The 20,984-nt window shown below is 55.9% G+C and overlaps 4 protein-coding genes across 4 annotated transcripts; 1 reads left to right on the plus strand and 3 right to left on the minus strand.

Moving 5' to 3' along the window:
• Positions 1-46: 46 nt before the first annotated feature.
• H310_04259 (hypothetical protein) lies at positions 47-919 on the minus strand (the record flags this gene model as incomplete). The annotated part of the gene is made up of 5 exons (XM_008868522.1): positions 47-199; positions 246-379; positions 424-575; positions 619-734; positions 782-919. The coding sequence occupies 5 exons, from the start codon at positions 917-919 to the stop codon at positions 47-49; spliced, it is 693 nt and encodes a 230-aa protein (XP_008866744.1).
• Positions 920-3,355: 2,436 nt separating this feature from the next.
• Positions 3,356-5,254, minus strand: H310_04260 (hypothetical protein). The gene is made up of 3 exons (XM_008868523.1): positions 4,744-5,254; positions 4,581-4,693; positions 3,356-4,529 (listed from the first exon to the last, which is right to left on the minus strand). The coding sequence occupies exons 1-3, from the start codon at positions 5,205-5,207 to the stop codon at positions 3,469-3,471; spliced, it is 1,638 nt and encodes a 545-aa protein (XP_008866745.1). The 5' UTR covers positions 5,208-5,254; the 3' UTR covers positions 3,356-3,468.
• Positions 5,255-5,427: 173 nt separating this feature from the next.
• On the plus strand, positions 5,428-5,880 carry H310_04261 (hypothetical protein). The gene is made up of 2 exons (XM_008868524.1): positions 5,428-5,649; positions 5,695-5,880. The coding sequence occupies exons 1-2, from the start codon at positions 5,456-5,458 to the stop codon at positions 5,831-5,833; spliced, it is 333 nt and encodes a 110-aa protein (XP_008866746.1). The 5' UTR covers positions 5,428-5,455; the 3' UTR covers positions 5,834-5,880.
• A 792-nt stretch (positions 5,881-6,672) lies between these two features.
• H310_04262 (hypothetical protein) lies at positions 6,673-20,506 on the minus strand. Its single transcript, XM_008868525.1, has 46 exons — positions 20,100-20,506; positions 19,999-20,049; positions 19,788-19,945; positions 19,563-19,742; positions 19,433-19,503; positions 19,302-19,383; positions 19,070-19,248; positions 18,973-19,020; positions 18,816-18,911; positions 18,640-18,755; positions 18,435-18,575; positions 17,475-18,376; positions 17,214-17,404; positions 16,943-17,163; positions 16,713-16,875; positions 16,594-16,647; positions 16,300-16,533; positions 16,183-16,253; positions 16,024-16,117; positions 15,865-15,969; positions 15,468-15,809; positions 15,298-15,402; positions 14,286-15,247; positions 13,955-14,224; positions 13,285-13,891; positions 12,943-13,230; positions 12,330-12,885; positions 11,803-12,273; positions 11,265-11,743; positions 10,862-11,210; positions 10,575-10,803; positions 10,408-10,510; positions 10,082-10,355; positions 9,882-10,028; positions 9,695-9,832; positions 9,428-9,637; positions 9,164-9,380; positions 8,832-9,093; positions 8,711-8,779; positions 8,501-8,662; positions 8,264-8,452; positions 7,808-8,197; positions 7,528-7,734; positions 7,284-7,482; positions 7,141-7,233; positions 6,673-7,091 (listed from the first exon to the last, which is right to left on the minus strand). Exons 1-46 carry the CDS (start codon positions 20,465-20,467, stop codon positions 6,736-6,738), a joined length of 11,199 nt encoding a protein of 3,732 aa, XP_008866747.1. The 5' UTR covers positions 20,468-20,506; the 3' UTR covers positions 6,673-6,735.
• Positions 20,507-20,984: the final 478 nt, after the last annotated feature.

Consider the following 20,984-nt stretch of genomic DNA (forward strand, 5'->3'; position numbering starts at 1 on the left):
CTCCGACACGAGCTGCTGGACCATGTCCCTGAGACATCGTCAGTGGTCACGCTGCACCAACTCTGTACCGCTGCTGTTTGACGCTTTGGTGGTATCCATTGATTTCGTTCTCCAGGTTCTTTGTCGTGTTTTCTTGGATTTTGGTCAAGTCGTGGGTCCCCTGGGCGGTGTCGGCCGCGCGCACGAGCATCTTGTTCACCTGGGGACAGGCACGTCAGAGAGGCCACGGGATCACCACGTCCAACCAGCTCACGCTGACGCAACAAATCGTCGAGGGTCTTCATCATCGCTTCGCCATGCTTTCGCTCGACTTCGATCGTGACGTTGACCAGTTCGTTTAACGCGACCTTGAACTCGTCCTTCGTGGCATCGATCTTGTCTGGACGACCGTGTCAAGGCAAAGTGGACTGGCGCGTGTACTACCTTTGGCTTGGTCGACTTGGCCGATCTTTTCCTTGGTGAGACCCACGAGTTGCTCGATCTTGGCGCAGTCCTTCTCGATCTTGGCCACGATCTCTTCCTTCGCCCGAATCTCAGCTTCCGTTTGGGTGTTTTCTTTCTGCAACTCGACATTTCTACGGCCCTCCCATCACTCGACGGCCAGACATGGCCGCGTACTTTTGCCATTGGGTCTCCATAGCTTCCGTGAACTGATGGGTCGTTCGAAACAGAACGTCGTATTGCTTGAGGTACTTTTCCATGCGGGTCTTGGCTTCCCGCAGCGTCGCTTCTTTCTGCGTCGTCCTGTCAGCCATGTGTACAAAGGAATCAGCGGTCGCACCTGCTTCAACATGGCGTCGCCGACCTTAACCGCCTCCGCCTTGCGTTTCCACTCCGCGTTCAACGTCTCCGCTTCGTGTTTGAGGGTTTTGAGCGACTTTTCCAGCATCACATTGCGTCGGGTCTCCTTGTCCGCCATCGACCGCTTCTCCTGGACCGTTCGACACGTGTGTGGTTCAAGACGTCTTTACCCTCTTACACTGGTGAAAAATCCGTTTGTTGCCGTTTTGTATTCAAATAACCGACGTTTTCTATCCAAATGTCCTTTAGAAATCCGTTTAGTATTCATATAACGGATAAGCGTCCATCATGTCCGGTTTTTGAGCCTTTCTTGTCCGTTATTGACATTCATTCTCTTTCCTAGGTATAATGCGATTTCAGTGGCGATTTGCGCATTTGCACATGTTCATCGAAGCTCATTCTCTCCTGACATGACAACGATATGAATTCGTATGTGCGGTGTATTAATCATCAACCACATCATTATATACTGTTCATCCACTCGCAATCGTCCTTTCATCGCTTTATTCACATTCAAGCGAACTAGTCGTTTTGTCACTTATTGCAGATTAAACCACTTTGAATGAAATAGATTCCAGGTGTACTTCGACGTTCGAAGAAATTAAAACTTCGAAACCACATCGATTGCTGGTTTGGCCACATTGAACGGGCAATGTTGTAGATATTTCGATGCCTCATACAGGGGTTCTTTCACCAACTTCCTACATCACTTGATGCACACCAACTCCAAATACTTGCGACCGCCATGGCGCAGACTGCGATTGGTTCCCAAAGACTGCGTTCCGAGCCAACCAGTCGAAAGAATTCGCGACCGTGTGGACACCACCTGCCAAAGCACTAGACCAAGCGAGTTTTGGTACGCTGCCAACCATCTTTCCCGTTGCCATGGCATGGTGCACGTGGGTTGGAGGCAATTGTGGTACTGTGCGCACAATACTTATGAAATCTTCAGAATATTGTGATTCATGCCAGATAAAATATACACCAAGACTTCGGAGATTGCTTCCCATGTTGTGTTTACCACCAAGAGCAATGTCTACAGTACGATACAGCCCGTGAGCTTGAAATTGCGAACATATATGAAATTGGTGAAAGAACCCCTGCTTGAGGCATCGAAATATCTATATGCGGACTGCGCTCTAAATTATTTAAATTCAAAACAGCATTCAAAATAGACACAGAGGTGCGGGGAATTGGTCTACCAACAGGCAACTTCATGTAGCGAATCATGACAAAATTGGTCAACCGTGCATGATGTCCAGGAGTACCAAGCTGACCGGCATTGAAATAGGTCAAAGATTGGCCTGGAAGCACGAGTATATATCAAGTCGCGACATTGGACGTCCACTCAAACGACCTGAGTCACTAGTGCGTTCGTACCTGGTTTTCCCGGATTTTACAGTACGAAGAAGCGATCGGGAAGATGTGTCAAGTTGACGAAGTGCGACATACGTTGCATTTACCGCAACGCAATCGTACAAAACGTTTTAGCAGCGCCAAGACAATTTTGGCTACACTTTGTTCATCGTGCTGAAATCGAGCAAGTTCATCAAATACGCGAAGAACATCCGGCGTCGTACTTAAAACCGCAAAATAAGAAGGCGCGTCGTGTCTTCGCTTCAAAGCAAGCAGGATTTTCGGCGTCAAGTTGTCTTCGCGGACGCAAAGAACTTCAACTTGGACGGCCCGGATGGATACCGCGCGTATTGGCGTGACCTCTTCGTGACGAAAAATTGTTCTCGAAGCGGGTCAGCGGTTGAGGCAGTGTTATGGTCTGGGGTGCCGTGAGCATGTGGAGGAAGTCAGATATCTCATTCCAAGAAGGTCGAATAAGCTTGGGGAAGTATTGCAAGGCGCTGGAGACGTATTCAGCGGTTGAGACCCCTATCCGCGCTTCCAAGGAGACGTTAAAGTCTTTTTATGAATCTGGCATCTTCCGCATGGACTGACCTTTCAAGAGCCCCGATTTGAACGTTTTTGAGAACGTTTGGGGTATTCTACCCCCCCCATGTTTACGAAAGTGGCGACAATTTGACAATGCGTCTGAATTTTAATCGGCAATTTGCTATACTGACTACTTGAAGTCGCTTGCTGACAGCATGCCTGTGCGTTTGGATGAAGTTGTTTCGAATAAGGATTTGTGTCGAATATTAGCGTCGTGCTAACATAAATATTTCTGCAAATATATTCTACAATTTTGAGTATCATTGACTTTTTGGATAACGTTAGTTTCCTTTTCACCTGTTGCACTTGTACCCCTCGTTTAGGACGATGGGCATGGCCAGACCGTAGCAAATGTCAGCACTTCTCCGCAAAACCATAATGTTCATGTACGCATAGACGTATTTCGCACACAGGATGGGTTAGGAATGCTTGGAAGCACTTGCCGTCTGCCTTTGTTACTATAGCCCAACGCGAAGAGGAATATAATCGGAGAAATTTTCAGCAGACCATTGCCAACCAAGGGCCAGCAGCTCGAAGCGACGGTGGACGCCCTATAGGACACATGGGAAGCGATACTGCCTCACTTTGCAGACACGACGCCCCTCGTGACCTGGACTGACGACCACCACGACTGATTGCCCATCAACATCGCCAACCCCGTTCAACAAAACAAGTCTGAACTTGCTTTTGTACTGTTTTGAAACTATGCCGATAAAAACGACGTCACTCCGCATGCGGCAAACTCTCGCCTTGCTGCGGTGGATTCAGCTGGGTCGCGTTCAGCATTCGCAAGACCTGGCTCTGCACCCTCGTCACGTCGGACATGCGGTCCTCGACGTGACACAGACGCTCTTCCAAAATCCCGAGTGTCCGCGTGATGATTTCCAGCTGCCCGACGATGTGGTCGAAGGTTGCAGTAACGTGGTCTGGTAGCGGCGACTCGTCGGTCGCGCCGTGGATGGATGACGGCGTTGGTGAGGCTGTTGATCCCCGCCGTGAAGTGGACGAGGGGACTGGAAGCGGCATGACACGTTGCTGTTGCGGTAGGGGAGATTGTCTTGCTTCGGGCGACGGTGGCGCCGACGGAGCCGCATGAACATCTTGAATGTCGTACGCGTCTTCACGATCCGTTTGGAACTCATTCGACTGGCGATGGAATGGAGGTGTGGGGAGGATGGCGGACGGATTCAGGTAGTCTTGGCTTGGCGTGCGATGGTGCTGTCTGGCGGAGGTGTAGGCCGGCGGAGTTGCTGGTGATACACGCGGCGCCGGCGATTGCGTGACAAACGGCCGATTGGGTTGGGAGGACGGGCTCTCATGGTGCTCTACCGACGGCGTTGGAAGTGGCAGCGCTGCTGTCGACAAACTCGACCGAGGAGATGTCGCGTGGGGAGTTTGGTTGATGTGCTTGAGCACTTTGGACTTCGGCAAGGCGACGGGGAAGTGCGAGTCATTTGCGTGCAAGCACTTGTCCAGATCCGTGTCCCACAGCATGACCAGCGCATCGACCGATCCCGTTGCGGTAAACTTGGAGTCGGACGAGAACGTGGCGCAGTTGACGGCGCCGTTGTGGCCGTGCATGGTATAGAGGAGGTGGCCTTCGCGGACGTCCCACAACTTAATCGTACCATCCGTCGACGTGGATGCGATGTAATTCCCGGACGGGTGAAAGTCAATGCAGGTGACGCTTGCGTCATGCGCCGGGTAGTGCTGGATCAGCTTGTGCGATCGAACGTCCCAAAGGTTGAAAGTGTGGTCATAGCTGCACGCGCCAACCGTGTTGCCTACATGCCGGATGATGAGGACGCCGCGGTGACATCGCGGAGGTGACGTACCGTCGGGGTGGAAGCGGACGGCGTTAATGATCCCGCTGTGGTCGAAAAACGTTGCAAGGCAATTACGTGTCGCCTTATCCCATACTTTGACTGTTTTGTCGTCGCTGCCTGACCTACGGAATGAGGACATGAGTCCGGGAAGGGTGGCCGACGGTCGACGCACACCAACACACGCGCGTCTGGACTGAATCGAGCAGACCGAACCCAGTTGCTATGCCCATTCCACGAGCACACAAATCGCCGCGTGGGCAAGCTCCAGAGTTTGATGGATTTGTCGTCGGACGCCGTGAGGAGCTCGGCCGAGTCGTAAGAAAAGTCCACACTCCGCACACCGCCGGCATGTCCCTTGATCATGTGCGACTCGCCCTTTACTGTCGGTATCCACAGACGCACAGATCGGTCCTGCGATGCTGACGCGAGCAAGTCCCCCGATGGTGCGAACTGCACGTCAAACACAGGACCCTTGTGTCCGAGGAATCGAAACGCACGCATTTGGGGCTTGAAATTCCAGATCATCACTGTGCAGTCAAGAGACCCTGACGCCAACTGCCGCATGTTTGGGTTGTAAGAAAGGCATTCTACCCCCGACTTGTGGCCACGGAACGTGCGCTGGAGCGATGGGTCCATGGAGTCGCGTCGTGCGCGTGAGAGATGGCCGAAATCCACACGAGGATATGATGTCGTAAATCAAATATTCCATTTTTGAAATAATATTCTACTCACCGCGATACGAATTTCGAATCCATGATGGTGGATGGGTTAAAAAGAATTCAAATATAATGCGAAAAGTTTTTAATATGTGTTTCAAATGAATTATAAATCCCACGAATCTGGCGACTCTTCGATCTTTGAATATTGCGAAGATCCTGACGTCAATGCGACCTCTTGCGCTCCTCATCACGGCGGTATCCACGATCGACGTGTGCCTGGCCGAATGCTGGCTACGCGGCGATGGCGTACGTATCTGCAGCTCGGACGGCTTGGAGTGGCTGGCCATGTGGTGGTTCTGGTTTGCTGTTCTCTTCTTCCTCTGCGCCTGCACTGGAGGCTCGTATATATACCACCGACGGTACGATTCGTCACGATGGATCCGAGTGATCAAGGCATGGTGTAGGAACTTAAACTCGCTGTATCAGCAAGGATTCGTCACGTACTCGGAGCCCCTCATCCTCCACGACACCCTCAACAACAACGCGGCAAACGACCGCCATCTCACCTCGACCCCTTCCACTCAAAAGATATTTTACCGCTGATAACTTGATGAACTCATGTACGATACAGTCTTTGCGTTTGGGCGCACACATCCAGTGCTGTGCCAGCAACGCAGCAAGTCCACTCCACACGAAGCCTCGCCCGCTTCTCCCCCAAACTTTGCAATCCGACTTGGTCATTGCCCCACGGCTCAGCAAATCGATTGTAGCAATGACGCCACTGCTCTTTGAGTCGAATAAACCGGCTTTTCTTGATCGCGGTAGGGATTACCATCGGCAACAACACTTGAACATGTCAACGTAGCCGTCGATCGCTTGACGAGACGACGACGGTGCCCACTTGGGCGATGGTCCTGACCCTTTGCTTGTCCACGAAGGCGCTGGAAGGACAACGTGTTGCCAGTAGTTGGAATGACAGTCGTCGAAATGTGGTGCGGTCGGTACAGACGTTAGCGTACTCGTTGCTGGCTCGAGTTGTCATGGTTGTCCCGTGACTCCTCGAATCCGCCAACGCGCGACGAGGCTGATGCGAAGACCAACAAGCTCCCCTACGAGTGACGTCGTCCCTGCAACACTACCGACACGGCGTGGTCGAGCTGGCCAACACCCACCGAACTTGCAAGGTGTCTCGTCGGGCCCCATTTGACGCACGAGCGACATGACGGCGTATCATTCATGCAGATCGAGAGTCGAGTGCAGGGTGTTGATATTCTGTCAACATTGGAGGTTTTCAATAAGGAAGGCGTTCGTGCCGCATGCGCCGACAGTGTCGGGTATGCTTGCCTTGCACATACTGGGAGCCATCCCACCGATCGCATTTCAAAACATGCTGGTGCACAGCAGCCACCGATAACCCCTGGGCGAGTCGGCATGGCGCAATGGGTAGTCACTGTTGAATTGTCGCAATGTGCTCGATTACTCGTTCGCTAGTCTCTGTCGAAAGCCTAGCTGTTCCCACTGCCTTGTTGGACAGGAATCGTCCACGCGGACTCGCCGGTCGCCGTGTTGACATAGTACGGGCACAAGTTGACCTCGTCGAAGCACTCCTGCCATTCCGACTCGGCGGGTGTGTTTGGCGGTTCCGGCAGCGTCCACGACGTCTCGTTGGTGATGCGATTGCAGTAGTACACGTTGCCATTGTCGTCGGCGACTTCTTCCCAATGCACGATCGCATTTGGATCCGCCAAGTCGTCGTTCGTCGTCGGCGGCGGCAACAGACGTTCGTCGCGGACGGGAAACATGTTTTCGACCATGACGTCGTCGGCCTGAAGCTCCATGGGCTTGTCCGCCACGACTTCGCCTGGTGCGGTCGTCGTACGTGATACCATCTCGCGCACGCCTCGGCGTACCTGTCATGCGGTTTGTAAACTGAATTTGATTGTTCGCGTCGTAGGTTTCGACCCAGTGCCGCGACCGCCGGTCAAACACGCATGGCGGCGCACCTACACGCGTCACCCGCTCGTCAGCAAGCGTGCAGGTGCCCGTCATTTACCAATGCTTTCAAGGTAGACGTTCATCGCGTGCCACTTGGATTGGAGATGCGTCGTGAGCTCGTTGTGCGAATCGTAGCTCTTGCCCACGCACAGCTTGCATGGAAAGGCATATTTGGGCAGGTCGTACGGGTTGGCTGCATCGACGACGGTCTTGACCAAGTCGTCGCCAAAGTCGTTGTACTCGATCGTGCAAACATCCTATGGCGACAATCAACACCGACGGCCACGACGACGATCTCGTACGGTCGTGAGGGCCAGGATCACTTTGAGCTTCTTCACACCGAACGCTTGCAAGTTGAGGCGCTTGTGCGTCACGTCCTCGTACAGCTTGGCAAACTTGTGGAGGGGCACGACATCTTGGTTGCGGTCGAGCACCTTGCGGATATCCTTTTTCAAAATCCCAAACTGGTTGCGCAAGTTCTCGTCGTGTGCGATGTGGAGCTTGAGCGCCTGTGGCACAACCACCCTCGCGTCAGCGTGTGCACAACACACTCTCGATCGGTCTTTCGTCGTGCGGGCCAACCTGGACTTTTTCGGCCAACTCGGCCGCCGCCGCCGCGCGCTCGGCCTCCATTCGTGCTTGATCTTGCGGCGCAATCGGGTTCGCTTTGAACACCCGGTCTTGTTGCGTCGGCAAGTCCTCCATCGTGTCGAGCTCCTTGATGTCGTCCATCGTCTTTTGCAATTGACTCTCTTCCTTCTTGTAATACTCGAGGCTCTCGGACGTGGCTGCGAGGGCGGCTGCACACGTTGCTGCGTTCGTCTGCAACGCGACAAGCATCGCTTGCTCCCGCTTCAAGACGGCTTTGAGCCCTTCAACAACGCCAAAGTGGGCCATCAGGCGACTGTACACGGGGTAGATTTCGCACGCTGTTTGGGCGTACGTAAACGCCGCTCGCACCCATCCCACGATCTGTCACCAACTCACATTCAGATTCGACACGGTCATGCACATCTCGATCATCAAGGTTGGACGAACCACTGGAATTGCCGGCGACTGCATCGCGAGGCGCAGATTCCCCTGCCGCAGTCGCGGGTTGTGCACGACCTGGGTCACGCTCTGGAGCATCTGGTGCCGCGCGCCTTCCGCGAACGAGTACACGTCAAACAGCGGGAGAACGTACAGCGCCTTGACATCGTACTTGTGAATGAGGCTCTCTTTGTCGCCCTACACTCGGCATTGTGTCACGGAGGCTTGACGCTGCGAGGTACGTACCAACAGAGCGTTTTCCCCGCTGGACCCCAGCAGCGTGAGCAAATCGTCCGGCTTTGGCTTGTACGGGACGCCGTGCAAGTCCAAGTTGCTCTTGAAATTCAAGAGGACCGCAAATCCTTCCAGGAGCCCGCGGATGTTGTCGTCGAGTTTACTCTTTCGAACCTGGGCAGGCCGCGTCAGGTCTCTGCCTCCCACGGCCGGTCAACGTACGCGATACCAGTCCATGGCGTCGATCTCGTTGAGCGCGACGACGGCCGCCTTGTACTTGGTTTCCGTTTTCTACCGAGCTCCGTCAAGGACGACCGGGACACCGTGCAACTCATAAACAAACCCGCGGATCGGTCTTCCAGAACCGTTCGATTTTGACCTGCATCTCCGCCTCCTTGTCCAGCGCGCAGTCGAGGTCGATGGCGACGTCGCGCACGATCCGTGCTTGGTCTCGGACTTGGCGCGCGCTCACTTCAACGTCGTTGCGCTGCCGCTCCAGCGTCGCCGAGCACTCCAATACTTTTTCGGACACGATGTTGAGTTGGAGCACCGTGCGATCCAGCACGTCGGCACCAATCATGACGCTTTGAGTCTTGGCCAGCAACCTAACATCAACCACCACAGCCATTGGCATGTTTGCGTCCACAGCTCGACACATGAACGGCCGAGACGCACCGCACGATCGCTTTCACAAACGGGTCGTCTGGGTCGACACCGAGCGGGAGGTTGGGCAGCATGCCAGCCACCATGACAGCGTACGGAGACTTGAACTTGGGCTTGATGAGCTCGATCTCTTGGCCCGTATTCACTTGGTGGATTCGCGTAAAGTACTGGACAAACGTGAGGGTGGCGAACTTGGTCACTGGTCGCGACAACCACGCGGTCCGCTCTCCTGCACACAGCGATGGAGACACAAGCAGAAAGGATGCCGCAACGAACCGTGCGTCCATAGCCCCACACGCATCACTGGTTCGGCTCCTTCTTCGACCGGCGTGCGCGTGAAAAACTTGGCTTCGCCATGGGGCTCATCGTCCACAAACGGACCCTCGTACCGATCGCCGTTCGAGTAGGTCAAGATGCCGCGACCGTGCCGCTTCGTGTGGCGAAACTCACCCACGTAGTGGCGCCGGTCGCTGTACTCACACACGCCTGCATGCGTCGACAGGTTGGCATCCCACGCAAGAAGAAGCGTCGTGAACAACGTACCAGGTCCATCCAGCGCGCCATTTTCAAACACACCAACGATACGGTCTCCGAATTCGTTGGTTCGAACGCCCTGGCCATGCCACTTGCCATATCGAAACGACCCTTCGTACCGTGACTTGTCATCGTACTCGATAAATCCTACACGGTCGGTGGGCATGTGGTGGCTGCCCACGTTGTGGGCGATTACCTTGGCCATGGTACAGGTCCGCGACCCAGTCGCCTTCGTAGCGCTCGCCCGACTCGTAGATTTCGACGCCGTATCCCTCTCGAACGCCGTGGCTCCATTCGCCAACGTACTCGCCACTTGTGAGAGCACGGTGCATGAACAACGTGCCTACACCGATGTCGATTGAATGGGGGGAGGGGCGTTCGGAGTGACTGGCGCACCGAAGCCGTGAAACACGCCGTTCGCAACTTCCCCCTTGTACTGGGTGTTCAAGTGCGGGCAATGGATCGTAAACGTGCCGCACGCTGTCGGGGGGGTGAACTGATTTGTTACGTCTTCGCCTTCCCACTTGGTCCCGTCTGGGCAGAGAAACGAGCCCCAGTGCTGGTTTACGTGCACCGTCTTGGTCGGGACGACCCACGATGGCTGGACGTATGTCAAGTCTTCGACCCACGGGCCTTCGTACGTCGACCCGTCATTGAACTCGATCTTGACCTAGAGAAGCATGGAGCATCAAGTCCCGGCCACGACCATCCGTTGGTCGGACATCGCCATGAATGAGGCCATTGTGAAAGGCGCATTCGAGCCGAACGTATTTGGTTGGGGTCGTCGATCGCGGGCGCTTCAACCACGTCGGGGCGGCGCTATCCCTGCGCAACACCGTCGTCAAAGACATCGCTCGACTCCAACCTGACGCCCCCTGGACGCACGTACGCAGCAAGTTGCCTGGCAGCTTTCTTTTCCCTTCGCGTTTGCATAGCCGCTTCGTCCTCCGCTGCTTCCTTGTCGATATCGCTCCGGACAATCGTCTCGAGCGTCACGCCGGCCGCCTCCAAGTCCTTTCGCCGGCCATGCACGAATCGCTCGTACAAAACAGGATCCGTGTTGGCGATTTGAAGCGCTTGGTTTTTGGTTGTCACTGGCGAGTAGAGTTCGTCGTCGCCTATTCGCCGTCCATGGACGCATCAAACCAGCCATCGACCGCGGGTGTCCGATCCTACCTCCATTTTCACGAATGGCCTGGCGCTCCTTGAACAAACTGTACTGCTCGTCTCGCAGCACCTTGAGCTCATGCTCGTCCTTTTCTTCGACGTCGTACAGCCGTGCAACTTCGACTTCTGCTCGATGGCGCAGTTGCATCTCTTTCAAATGGGCTTTCAATCGTTTTAATTGCCGCGCTCGAGCTGCCATCGCGCGGTCGTGCGCTTCGAGAATCTCGACCTCTTGCACGTTGGCCTTCATGAGTTGAACAAGCGTGTTGTGCAGGGCAGACGTGATCGTCTCGTCCTTTAGCATGACGAGATTCGTTTGGTGGCTCGTTTGCTGCAGCAAAGACCGGAGCTCGTTCACCTAGCACGGGCAGCGGCATGACTGCTGTTAACCAGCCAACTTCGAGCATCGTACCTTGACGACAAGTTGCGTGAACGGCACCAACTCGACAACGACGGCATCGAGGCGCGCGATCTCGGCGTCCATTTTCGCCTTGGTCGTCGTGTACTCTTTGTCAAATGCAGCCATGAGCTCTTCGACGAGCTCCTTCTTCTTGGTCGCAGTTTTCTTGTCCTTCTTGAGCGCCTGGCGCTGCCATGCTTCTTCCGCCCCCGCCAACCGATTCGACTTCATCTCAATGTACTCGACGAGCTCGGCGAGTTCCTGGTTCCATCCCGACACTTTGAGCTTGGCGTTTTCGACGTACTGGACCAGCTCGCCCTTCAACCGCTCGAGAAGCGCAAGAGCGTCGTCGCGCAGCTTCAAGTTTACGTCCGGAGACAAAAAGTCCACTCCAAACAGGGGGGTTGGCGGGGCGCATGCGCTCGTGAGATGGCTATTCCGTTGCTGTTTGCGGCTCGTTTCACGGACGAGCTTGGTGTGCCGGTCATGCGCTGCACCACCGCATCGTGCAGGTCAATTCAGGGAGAGTACATGGCTAAAGTGGACGTACAGTAATGGAGCCACGTCGTGACGGCGCCTTGGTACTTTGTCTCGAGAAAGAACTCTTCGCCCTGGTCGGCCTGGGGATGCGTGGGTGGCATGAGATGGCGGCGAGGTTTCTTCAAGCAATAGTTGGGCGACAGCTCGAAGCTGCGAAGGAACAGTGGGATCGTGGCTTCGGTCGGGGTCAGTTTTGTGTTGGTGCAGTGCCACATGTGGTAGCGAAGTGTTTGGTACGTCGCACACGGCTGCGCGCAGCTTGGAAAAGGACACACGAGTGGCAGACCGTGCTCCATGCCCATGTGCAGATCCAACGCTTCCGACTTGTCGAAGCGAACCTTGCACACCATGCACGTGTGGTGGTGAATCCATTCGTGCATGGCGGCGTCTTCCTTGGCCATGGTGCCGCGCTCGCCTGCTTCCATCGGGGACGTGTCGATGGCTGGTGGCGCGAATTCAAATGCTAGCTCGTGGCTGATTGCTATAGCAGTCCCCAAACATTTACCAAGTGGAGGAATAAATGGCGTTGTGTGGCACCTGCTGGCGGCTCTAGTAGGGTCGCGAGCGGACTGGCCAACCCGACGCCCCGAGCATTCTCCGCCTTGACTGTGAGCTTGAAGTCGCCATCCATCGAGATCGGGCCTATGGTCAGGCGTGCCTCGGGGGGGCCGAGCCGGCCCGTAGTTTCGTCCCGCTTGCCATGCACAAAAAGTTGCCCCGTGGCCGACGACGTTTCCCAGTCGAGCACGTACGTCTTGATGGCGGTCCCGTTCTCAAAAGGAACGTCCCACGACACATCGATCGCTCCCCCCATCCGCCACTTGCGAAACTCCAGGCGCTTCAACTTGGCTTCCTGTGGCTTGCCGGCGTTGTCCAGTGCCTCCAGTGCTTTCTGTCGTTTGTCCTCCTCAGTCTCGGATTCCGCGCCGTTGCCATCGTTGGCATCGGTTTTGACTCCCGCCGCGGCGGCGCCGTCGTCCTTCGACTGGGTACCTTTGTTCGATGCTGTGTCTGTCGATACGAGCGTCTTGTCCGCGTCACTCGATTCATCGGCATCGTCCTTCTTTTCGGCAGCGCTTTCATTGGCATTTCCCTGCAATGGGGCAAGCAAAGGCACGTCAAGGGGTCTGCCGGCCATCTTTGGACCAACCTCTTGCGCCGATGACTCGCCACTGGGCTGAGCCGATCCTGCCATAGTCCCCTTCATTCGGTTCTTCTTGGGGATGAGCTCGATGAGCTCGACGGAATAGTCGGATGACATGAGTACGTCTGCGGTGTATTTGGCCCCGAGGCCCACATCCAGCGCCACGACAGTGCCATCATGCCACTGCCCATCGTCCAATTCGACCTCGATCTTGCAGCCCAGCGCCAAGAACGTGAGTGGGTTCTTCGAACTTGGCACGATCTCGACCCCCATGACCATCTCGGGCGGTTGCGCCTTCACACATAAGCCACTCCTGAGCTCCGCTTACTCTAGGCGGTCTATCGTTACCTGCAGCTCCCGCAGAACGACCCCGTGCTTGACCATCTTGGCCTTGAACTCGTGCATGCGCCCCATGATTTCCTCTTCCGCCGCAAACACAGTGTGGATTTCTGTCCGTCGCTGAGCCTCCTCGGCTTCCCACCGCGCCTTTTGCCTTTTGATGGCATCTTCCAGCTCGCTCAACTTGGCGTGTCGCTGGGCATAGCCGTACGGCCCTTCCTTGGACCGCAAGTCGTTGTACTCTTCCTGGTGGACACAGATCTGGGCTCGGAGCCGATCCTCGCGGTCCTTCTGTCGCATCGCCCGAACAATCGTCAGCGCCTTGAACTTGGCTTTCAACGAGTGCTTGGAGTCCCATTTCTTGTCACCGCCAACCCCTTCCAGGAACTTGGCAACGCCCCACCCGTGTGGAATGAGCTTGGTTGAGGACAGCGTCAGCGACGATGATGGATGGTCCAGCACGGCCGAGTTTGTCGACGCGACAAACACGCCGTGGACGACCGCCCACCCGTCCGAATTCGTGTACGAGCTGTAGCGCAGCTGCTCGAACTGGACCTGCTGCACGTAAATGTTCTTTTGCTCAAACGTGCGGACAAAATCGGCGCCGCCAACGAACCTACTCCCGCCGCGAAAGAGTGAGACGATTGGTTGGAATCGTGGGGGGGAAGGGTGGAGGTACCGAGCCAACTTGGACCATCCTTTGGCCGCCATCGCTTGTGCCATGGCCACGTTGGTGCAATTGCGCAGCCGTCGCAGAGGTCGAAACACCAACTTGTCCAAGACGTTGTGAAATCGGAACGGCATCAATTCGTTGGCAAACGCGCCGGTGCCGTTGAAAACAATCGCTTCGAGCGTTGAAAACGCGTGCTGGATCTCGGCGCGCTTGGCTGACGCTTGTTCGAATCGATCTTGGACGACCGAAAGCGCCAACGGCGTGTCGGGAAGACCCCTACACAGCCACCGATGGAACAACGCGCGGGTATTTCGACCACACACAATATATCCCTTACTTGGGGGTGGAGGTCAGGAGGCGCAAGCGCTGGAGCACACTGGCCGTGCGTTGGTTCGCCATGCCGAGCGTGGTAAGCAACCGAATCAGCAACGCATCACGTCTTGCGGTGACTACGCCTTGCGACTGCAGCTCCTCCTGGTACTGCACGCGGGCCAAGTAGACGCGGGCGGCACATTGAATCGTCCGGGCGGCCAAAAAGTATTTGGTCTCGAGACGAATTTGGTCGGCATACGCTGCCAACGCCGCCTTCCACTCGGGGGTGATTCGGACGGGCACTTGAAAATGCAGCGGGGGAATCTTAAAGAAGACGGGCTTGGGCGCTTCGATCGGTGTCGCTTGCGTAAAGAGCGGAAGGAATTCGAGGGCACCGTCGCTGTCCATTTTGATTTCCGCCATTTGAACATCGACGTCGGCATCGTCTTGAACGTGGAGGACATACGCCGTCTCGCCGCTGCGGGGATGGCCTGCCAGGATGATGCGGACCGAGTCGCCGTGCGTGACTGGTGTCAGGTTGACGTGACTTGCTAGGGACATCTCGGCCACCTCCATCTGTGCCTTCCACGCCCTGAGCTCGGCGGTAGTCAGCGCTGCTCGGTCCTTCGTCTTGGCTTCCTTTGCAATTGCTTGCATTCGGAGAAAGTATTTCGTGAACGAGATGAAATCCGTCTTGATTTCACGCAGCAAGGACCCCACGTCCATCAAGAACGTGGCCGGATCGAGTCCAAATACGCTCAAGAACCTTCGAAACAGCGCTTGCGTCTCCCGCGTGTGCGCCGTCAGCGTCCGCAGTCGTTTCGACTCCATGTTGCGACGAGCGTACATTTGCAGGATCGTGGCGTGGTGGCGCCGCATCGCGCAAATCTTCCGCCGCGCGAGCTTCCCTCGAAACGCCGCTTGGACGCGCAGCGCACACCGCCGCACTCGAAGGAATTCTTGCTGTTTTGCAAACCACTTTCGCGCCTGTAGGACAACCAGTCACGTGGCGCGAGTTGTGTCGAAGGACCACGTACCAAGTAACCTCGGCCGATTCGTTGAATCTCGGTCGCAGCAGCATGTCGCCGACGCTCCAAATCCTCTCGCTCGCGCCGCCGCTGCTCGGCTTGAATGACCATCATCTAGTGACGACCAGCCATGGATTCCAACCGTGCCACGAGGTCTGCAGATGGCAGCGATGGCATACCTCTTGAAGCTGCCGTCGCTGCTGTTGCTTTCGAATATACACCATCTTCCGCAGTTGCTGGTAAAAGGATCGACCCGCCTTGCCGCGCCAAGTTCGTTGAATGAGCAGGATCATGTTGAGCTGCCGTCGGTACACGGCGGCGTCGGCGTCCTCGGCCTCCATGGCATCCCATTCCCTCTCCATCTTCTTGTACTCGCGCAGGCGACGACGCCGGGTTGCCTGGAGAAGCAAGAGACGCCCAAAGCGCCCACGCCACGCTCGCTGCAACGACACCGCTGCCCAAATATACATAAAGTAGTGGTTTTCCGTGTCATGGCGACTGGCGACTCCCCGCCACAGCGCCTAATGCACCGCCGATTCCAACCAAGACTTCGACAAAACGAAGTCGAGGACGTACTTGTATTTTGGTCGCCGATGCCATTTCCACGCGTCGGGTCATTTTGTATCGGTACCACATGCGAAAGCAGCTCTCCACGCAGTGGCTTTGCATGCGACTTCGCATCTATACCAACGCGTGAGCAACCCAGCGCACGGGTCGGCGAAATGTACAGCCTACTTGAGCAACCAAATACTTCATCTTGTTGGCGTATTGGCGCCATGCTTGGAAGACTCGTAGGACGACAGCGCCGCGAAAAAAGGCCAGCGCGCGCCTAGCACGCCATGTCGATGGTACGAGCAGTTGGTTTGCGTTTGAAATAGCTTGTAGCAACATTACCCGGCTATCGCTTTTGCGTATACCTTGTCTTCGGCATACTCTCGCCAGTGGGCAACCGCGTTGAATAGACCCTGTACATCGTCCTGTAAAAAAGGCGGCATAAAGTGGAGACCCCACCAGGTTCTTCATCCGGCGGGCAATTCGCAATTGCTTAGCGTGCTCCTCATGCTGCATGGCTACGCCTTGCCGCCACGCGGCAAAACATTTGAATACAACGTTCCCTTGGAAATGCAGTGCCGCGCGTTTGATGGCGCGTCGGCGAGCCACGTAATCGAGCCACGCCAGCCACACGCGATTTTGAGCGCGGTTGGCGAATCGCGCCATCAGGAGTTTACACTTGTCCCGTTGTCGCTGCACAATCCACCCAACATCCATGAGCACCAGTGGGGAGCAGACTAGTCATCGCATTACCCGACGCTCATCGACGCGAACTCTCCACGTGCGAAATGCCCATGCTTCCACTTTCTACAGTCGATACAAGCCACCGATATCAATGGAGGCTGCAGAGAGCAGAGACGACGTCGTTGTACGTTGGCAAAGATAGCCGCCGTCGCCTTAACAACGAACAACCGTTCGTCCTTCACGAATTGCTTCCACCGCTTCAAGATTTTCCTGAGATGCACCGTCTGGGCTTTGTGTATTTGAAACAACTGCCGTGTTGAGTTGTGGGTTTCCAGCGCGACCACAGTCAGCCTAGAAACCAGGCACGAATTCATGCATATTCCAATTGTCCACCACATACGCAGCATAGCTGACTTACCATACGACCACGATCGCCTTGCGCAGCCACTTGGCTAGTTCGACTTGCAGTTTCCAGTGACGGAAGCGCTTGGGCACGGTTTGAGCGGACCAGAGGCCTTTCGCTTTTGCCACCTTTGCTTGCTTCTGCACGACAATGGTGCGCCAGGAGCTAAACACGCCTCGCAACGTCTTATTGGACCACAGCTGCATCGCTTGGATGGTGGCCGATGTTTGCCATGCCTAGTGCCGCCGCGATTTAGCTGTGCTAGGGAATGGCAAGGTGATGGTACAAATTCACGCTCGGCCATCTCGGCTTGGTGTGTTTTCTTCCACGCGCGAAACGTGAGCACTAGACATCGTTTGGTCCAGAACAGCGTCGCTCGATTCATCCGTCGACGTATGCGATGCTTCCGATACCACCGCTGAATGTACCGCACGGCTCGAAGCTTGTACTGCATCAAGAGCACCGCCCGCCGACGATCTATCCACGACGAGGACGCCATAGATTGGGGTGATGAGCTCCAGCGTATGGTCATTAGATGCTGGCATACCTCGAAAGACCCGGTACCCTCGCTGGATGCGCAGCACACATCGCGTCAACTCGACCAACTGCGATTGAAACTTGAACTTGTTTTCGGTCGTGACAACGCCAGTCATGTAAAAGTGCTGAATCATCTTGGCCGCCGCGTCGTGCGTCCGAGCGAGTTGAACGTATCGGCGAAAAGTACGCAGCATCGTCGTGTGCTGCGTTGGGGCCACCTCGTACGATGTCGGCGAGTGGCGGGTCACCTGTAGCTTCAGGTTGGTTTTCGTCTTGGCCATCGCGTGGACATCGTCCTGATGGATTAAAGCGCAGTCGGTGACAGCGACGCGTGTCATGGATTTGCACGTTCGGAAAAGCCTGCGCAAGACTCGCCCCGACACGCGCCCCGTGCCTTGGACTTCGAGGCTCTCGAGTCGCCAGCACCGAGCGCTGAGCATCTGAACTCCCGCGTCGTCGATGAGCGGGGCCGCAAGCTTCAAGTGTACAAGGGATGGCGGGAAGAACGCGATCCCGTCAGACGTGGCGACGTCGCTTGCCAGGACGAGCGACCGGAGCTTCGAGAGTGCGCGCAGGGGGTACAGGGCGTTCGTGTCGATGCGATTGCAATGGCACAGTTGGAGCTCGGCCAAGCGCAGCCTCGATTGCCTCGCGAGGGATATCAGGCCTTGTGGTGGCAAGTTGGGGATGTGGCATAGGTGCAGCCGGGTTAGATGGGTGCACCGCTTGCAAATACGTTCCCAGTTGCAAGACGGAACATTCGGGTCGATGTCACTCAACACCAGCGACGTCACGTGGCGGCAGTGGTCCCCGATGGCCGCAATTGTCGCCGACGAAATACCAGGACACTGCAAGAATGCGATGGTCGCCCACGGATGTCTTCGGGTGGCTGCCAGCACCGGAACAACGGCGCTGCCATGACGAGTTAGAATCGGGAACGAGCGGTGTACGAGCCTGGCGAACAACTCACGCGTCGGTAATGAGAGGGCAGTTGGCTAGCCGAAGTTTTTGCAGGTGCGCGCAGCCTTGTAGCGCCCGAAATCCCTTGTCGTTGATGCGGCTGCACCCCGTGAGGTTGAGAGATCTCAAAACCGGACAACCAGCCGCTATCCTATCGAGAACAATTCTCCAGGTTCGACGAGATGTCGGGTGAACAAGGGGATAGCACTCGTTACCACGACAGAGCTAGCCCCGTGAGCCCGTCGCACCCTGTGAGATCGAGCTTATCGATAGTATATGCCACGGCTACAGCTTGCGTAAACGTTTGCGGTGGATGCACCAGTGCTTCAAACTAAAAACAAGACAACGTGCGCAGCTCAACCAAACCGACTTTGAGAACGGTAGACAGTACCGCTGCGTCCGTGAGTTGGCGCGCATTCCGTAGGCGCAGGACGCGAAGGACGATTGGTTTCGCCAGTGCCAACGAAGCCACCACGTTGTCGGTGGTCTGGTATGGAACGCAAGTGTGAAATCAAGCGTCGCCATCTCAATGACATGGTGCCACCGACCTTGGCCAAGTCGGACACATTGAGCGATTGTAGAGTTCGCCCACACGTCTACATGGCGCCGTGCAGGAAGAAAAGAGGGATGGACGATCGAGGCTACCGATGCAAGTTGGGTCAGGGCTCGCTCAGTAAGATATGGACACCCCGCCACGGACACGGACACAAGGCGCGGGGTCTTTTTCAGGACGCACGCGAGGCCTGCATCCGTGATGTCCTGGCAGTGGCTGAAGTCTAGTGTCTTTAAATTCGGAAACGCCGACGACATCACGCGGAGCAAGTCTGTCCATGGCGACGATAAGCGCGCAAGAGAACGCGACGACGCAAGGACAAACCATCCGTCACGTCATGGCTCTTGGCAAGATGGAGATGCTCGAGGCAAAGGCAGAGGTGGCCGATTGTTTTGTAGGCAGCAGTCTACACATCGCTCCGTAAGGCGTTGTGGAACGGTTGGGTTGGAGCGTACTGGAAGGCCCGCCACTTCGTCGAGGACGAGTGTGGTCAGTCTAGGGCACTTGGTGAAGCACGCGTGAACCACTACATAGATAGCACGCGTTTGTGGCTTCATGGGCTGTGGAAACTCGAGACGGAGGTACCATCGACAGCAATGTCGCCCTGCAATCCCGACAAGTTGAGTGACGTGCACGATTTTGTCAAGTGTTTTGTTAGCTGCGCCAAGACGACGTTGCCATCCATCGCAGTCCACGCTGAAAGATCGATCCATGCGCGGGGGGTTGTGCTGAAAGGCTCGTAGAATACGTATGGGGCAATGTCGTCTGCAAAACAGATGAGCGCTAGCTAGCCAAGGTGGGCGAACTCACCGTCGAGGGCTGCCTCACGATCGTAGCGCTGGGCCACTTGGCTAGACGGGTGAGGTTGCTGAACCATGGCGTCGGACGATACTGGTCGTCTCGCAGTCGTCACAGCCTCTCGTGCTGTCTTCTCTGTGGCGCTTCGTACTCGATACGGGTGGCGGCTTCTATTGCAGACCGTGATACATGGGGACGACAGCGATGGATGCCAGTGTACTACTTTTGTATGTCAGAGAGCAAGTTGGCGATTTCCTGCTTTTGGGTAGCAATTCTACATCGATCGATGGGACGGTTGGCGGCACGGAGAGTGAGCTGCATTACCTGTCGCCCGTGTCCACGTTGGGCAAGTTTGGCACCAACGACACGCGCTTTCTTAGCGATGGCGCTGGTAGTTGGCGCTTGCGCTTGATTAAAGGGGACACGAGTTCTTCGTGTGTTTGGATGGCCATGCGGTGATTGTTGGCCAGATCGAGCTTGGGCCACTTCTGCCCACCTTTGTCTTGGGCTTCTTCGTGGTGTACCCACGTGTTGAACGCCACAGCACACTCGGCATCGCACGATGATGCTGGAGGGATATCAGACTGCGACGACATAACGTTTGCACTCCTCTCGCGACGCTGTTTTCGGCTCGCAGGCGATATCTGCGGCTTGGGCATCACGTCCTTCGTAAACTCAATCGATCGCTTCATTGGGAGGGCAGAGGCGGGCGTGCCGACGACGCGTTCAAGTAACTGTCAAAGATCCATTGACGGCGAAAGGTCGTGCGGCGAGTATTGCAAAATTTGGCAGGGCAACACTCCCACGGCCAGCGGCCTAGGGCCACCCCAATGCACGCAAGCGTTTGTGTGAAAGCATCCTTCGTGCTGCTTCAACTCTGCGCAGCCAGAATGCGTACACACCACAGCTTCACCTAGTCACACGTCGTTGAACGGTCTAGAGGACCTCAGGCTAATTCACGCTGCGTGCAGAGACTTTGTCCACAACTATCCGAGCGCTGGAAATCGAGGGGTTTGCCGCCACGGCCCCCAAATCTTCGTCCCTGTCGACGTGTCACCGACCGCTACAATCCCGTTCCCTCGACATCTCTCCTGCTGTTTTCAGGCCTTTTGGTCGAACGACTGTGGTTGTGCTGGGCAGACGTGTGCGCTTCTTTTGACGAATGCTATCCTGCAGTCTTGAATTGTCGTTGCCTACCCACAGTGCCTA

Source organism: Aphanomyces invadans (assembly GCF_000520115.1).
Source record: "Aphanomyces invadans strain NJM9701 unplaced genomic scaffold supercont1.6, whole genome shotgun sequence".
NCBI lineage: Eukaryota > Oomycota > Saprolegniomycetes > Saprolegniales > Verrucalvaceae > Aphanomyces > Aphanomyces invadans.

Coding starts and splice junctions, on each gene's coding strand:
- H310_04260 (XM_008868523.1), bottom strand. CDS start 5,207: ATGGACCCATCGCTCCAGCGCACGTTCCGTGGCCACAAGTCGGGGGTA. Junction 4,694..4,743: donor CCAGACGCGCGTGTGTTGGT/GTGCGTCGACCG, acceptor CTCATTCCGTAG/GTCAGGCAGCGACGACAAAA. Junction 4,530..4,580: donor CGTCCGCTTCCACCCCGACG/GTACGTCACCTC, acceptor TCCGGCATGTAG/GCAACACGGTTGGCGCGTGC.
- H310_04261 (XM_008868524.1), top strand. CDS start 5,456: ATGCGACCTCTTGCGCTCCTCATCACGGCGGTATCCACGATCGACGTG. Junction 5,650..5,694: donor TCGTATATATACCACCGACG/GTACGATTCGTC, acceptor GGCATGGTGTAG/GAACTTAAACTCGCTGTATC.
- H310_04262 (XM_008868525.1), bottom strand. CDS start 20,467: ATGAAGCGATCGATTGAGTTTACGAAGGACGTGATGCCCAAGCCGCAG. Junction 9,833..9,881: donor GGACCTGTACCATGGCCAAG/GTAATCGCCCAC, acceptor CCGACCGTGTAG/GATTTATCGAGTACGATGAC. Junction 8,663..8,710: donor ACGCCATGGACTGGTATCGC/GTACGTTGACCG, acceptor CGGCCTGCCCAG/GTTCGAAAGAGTAAACTCGA.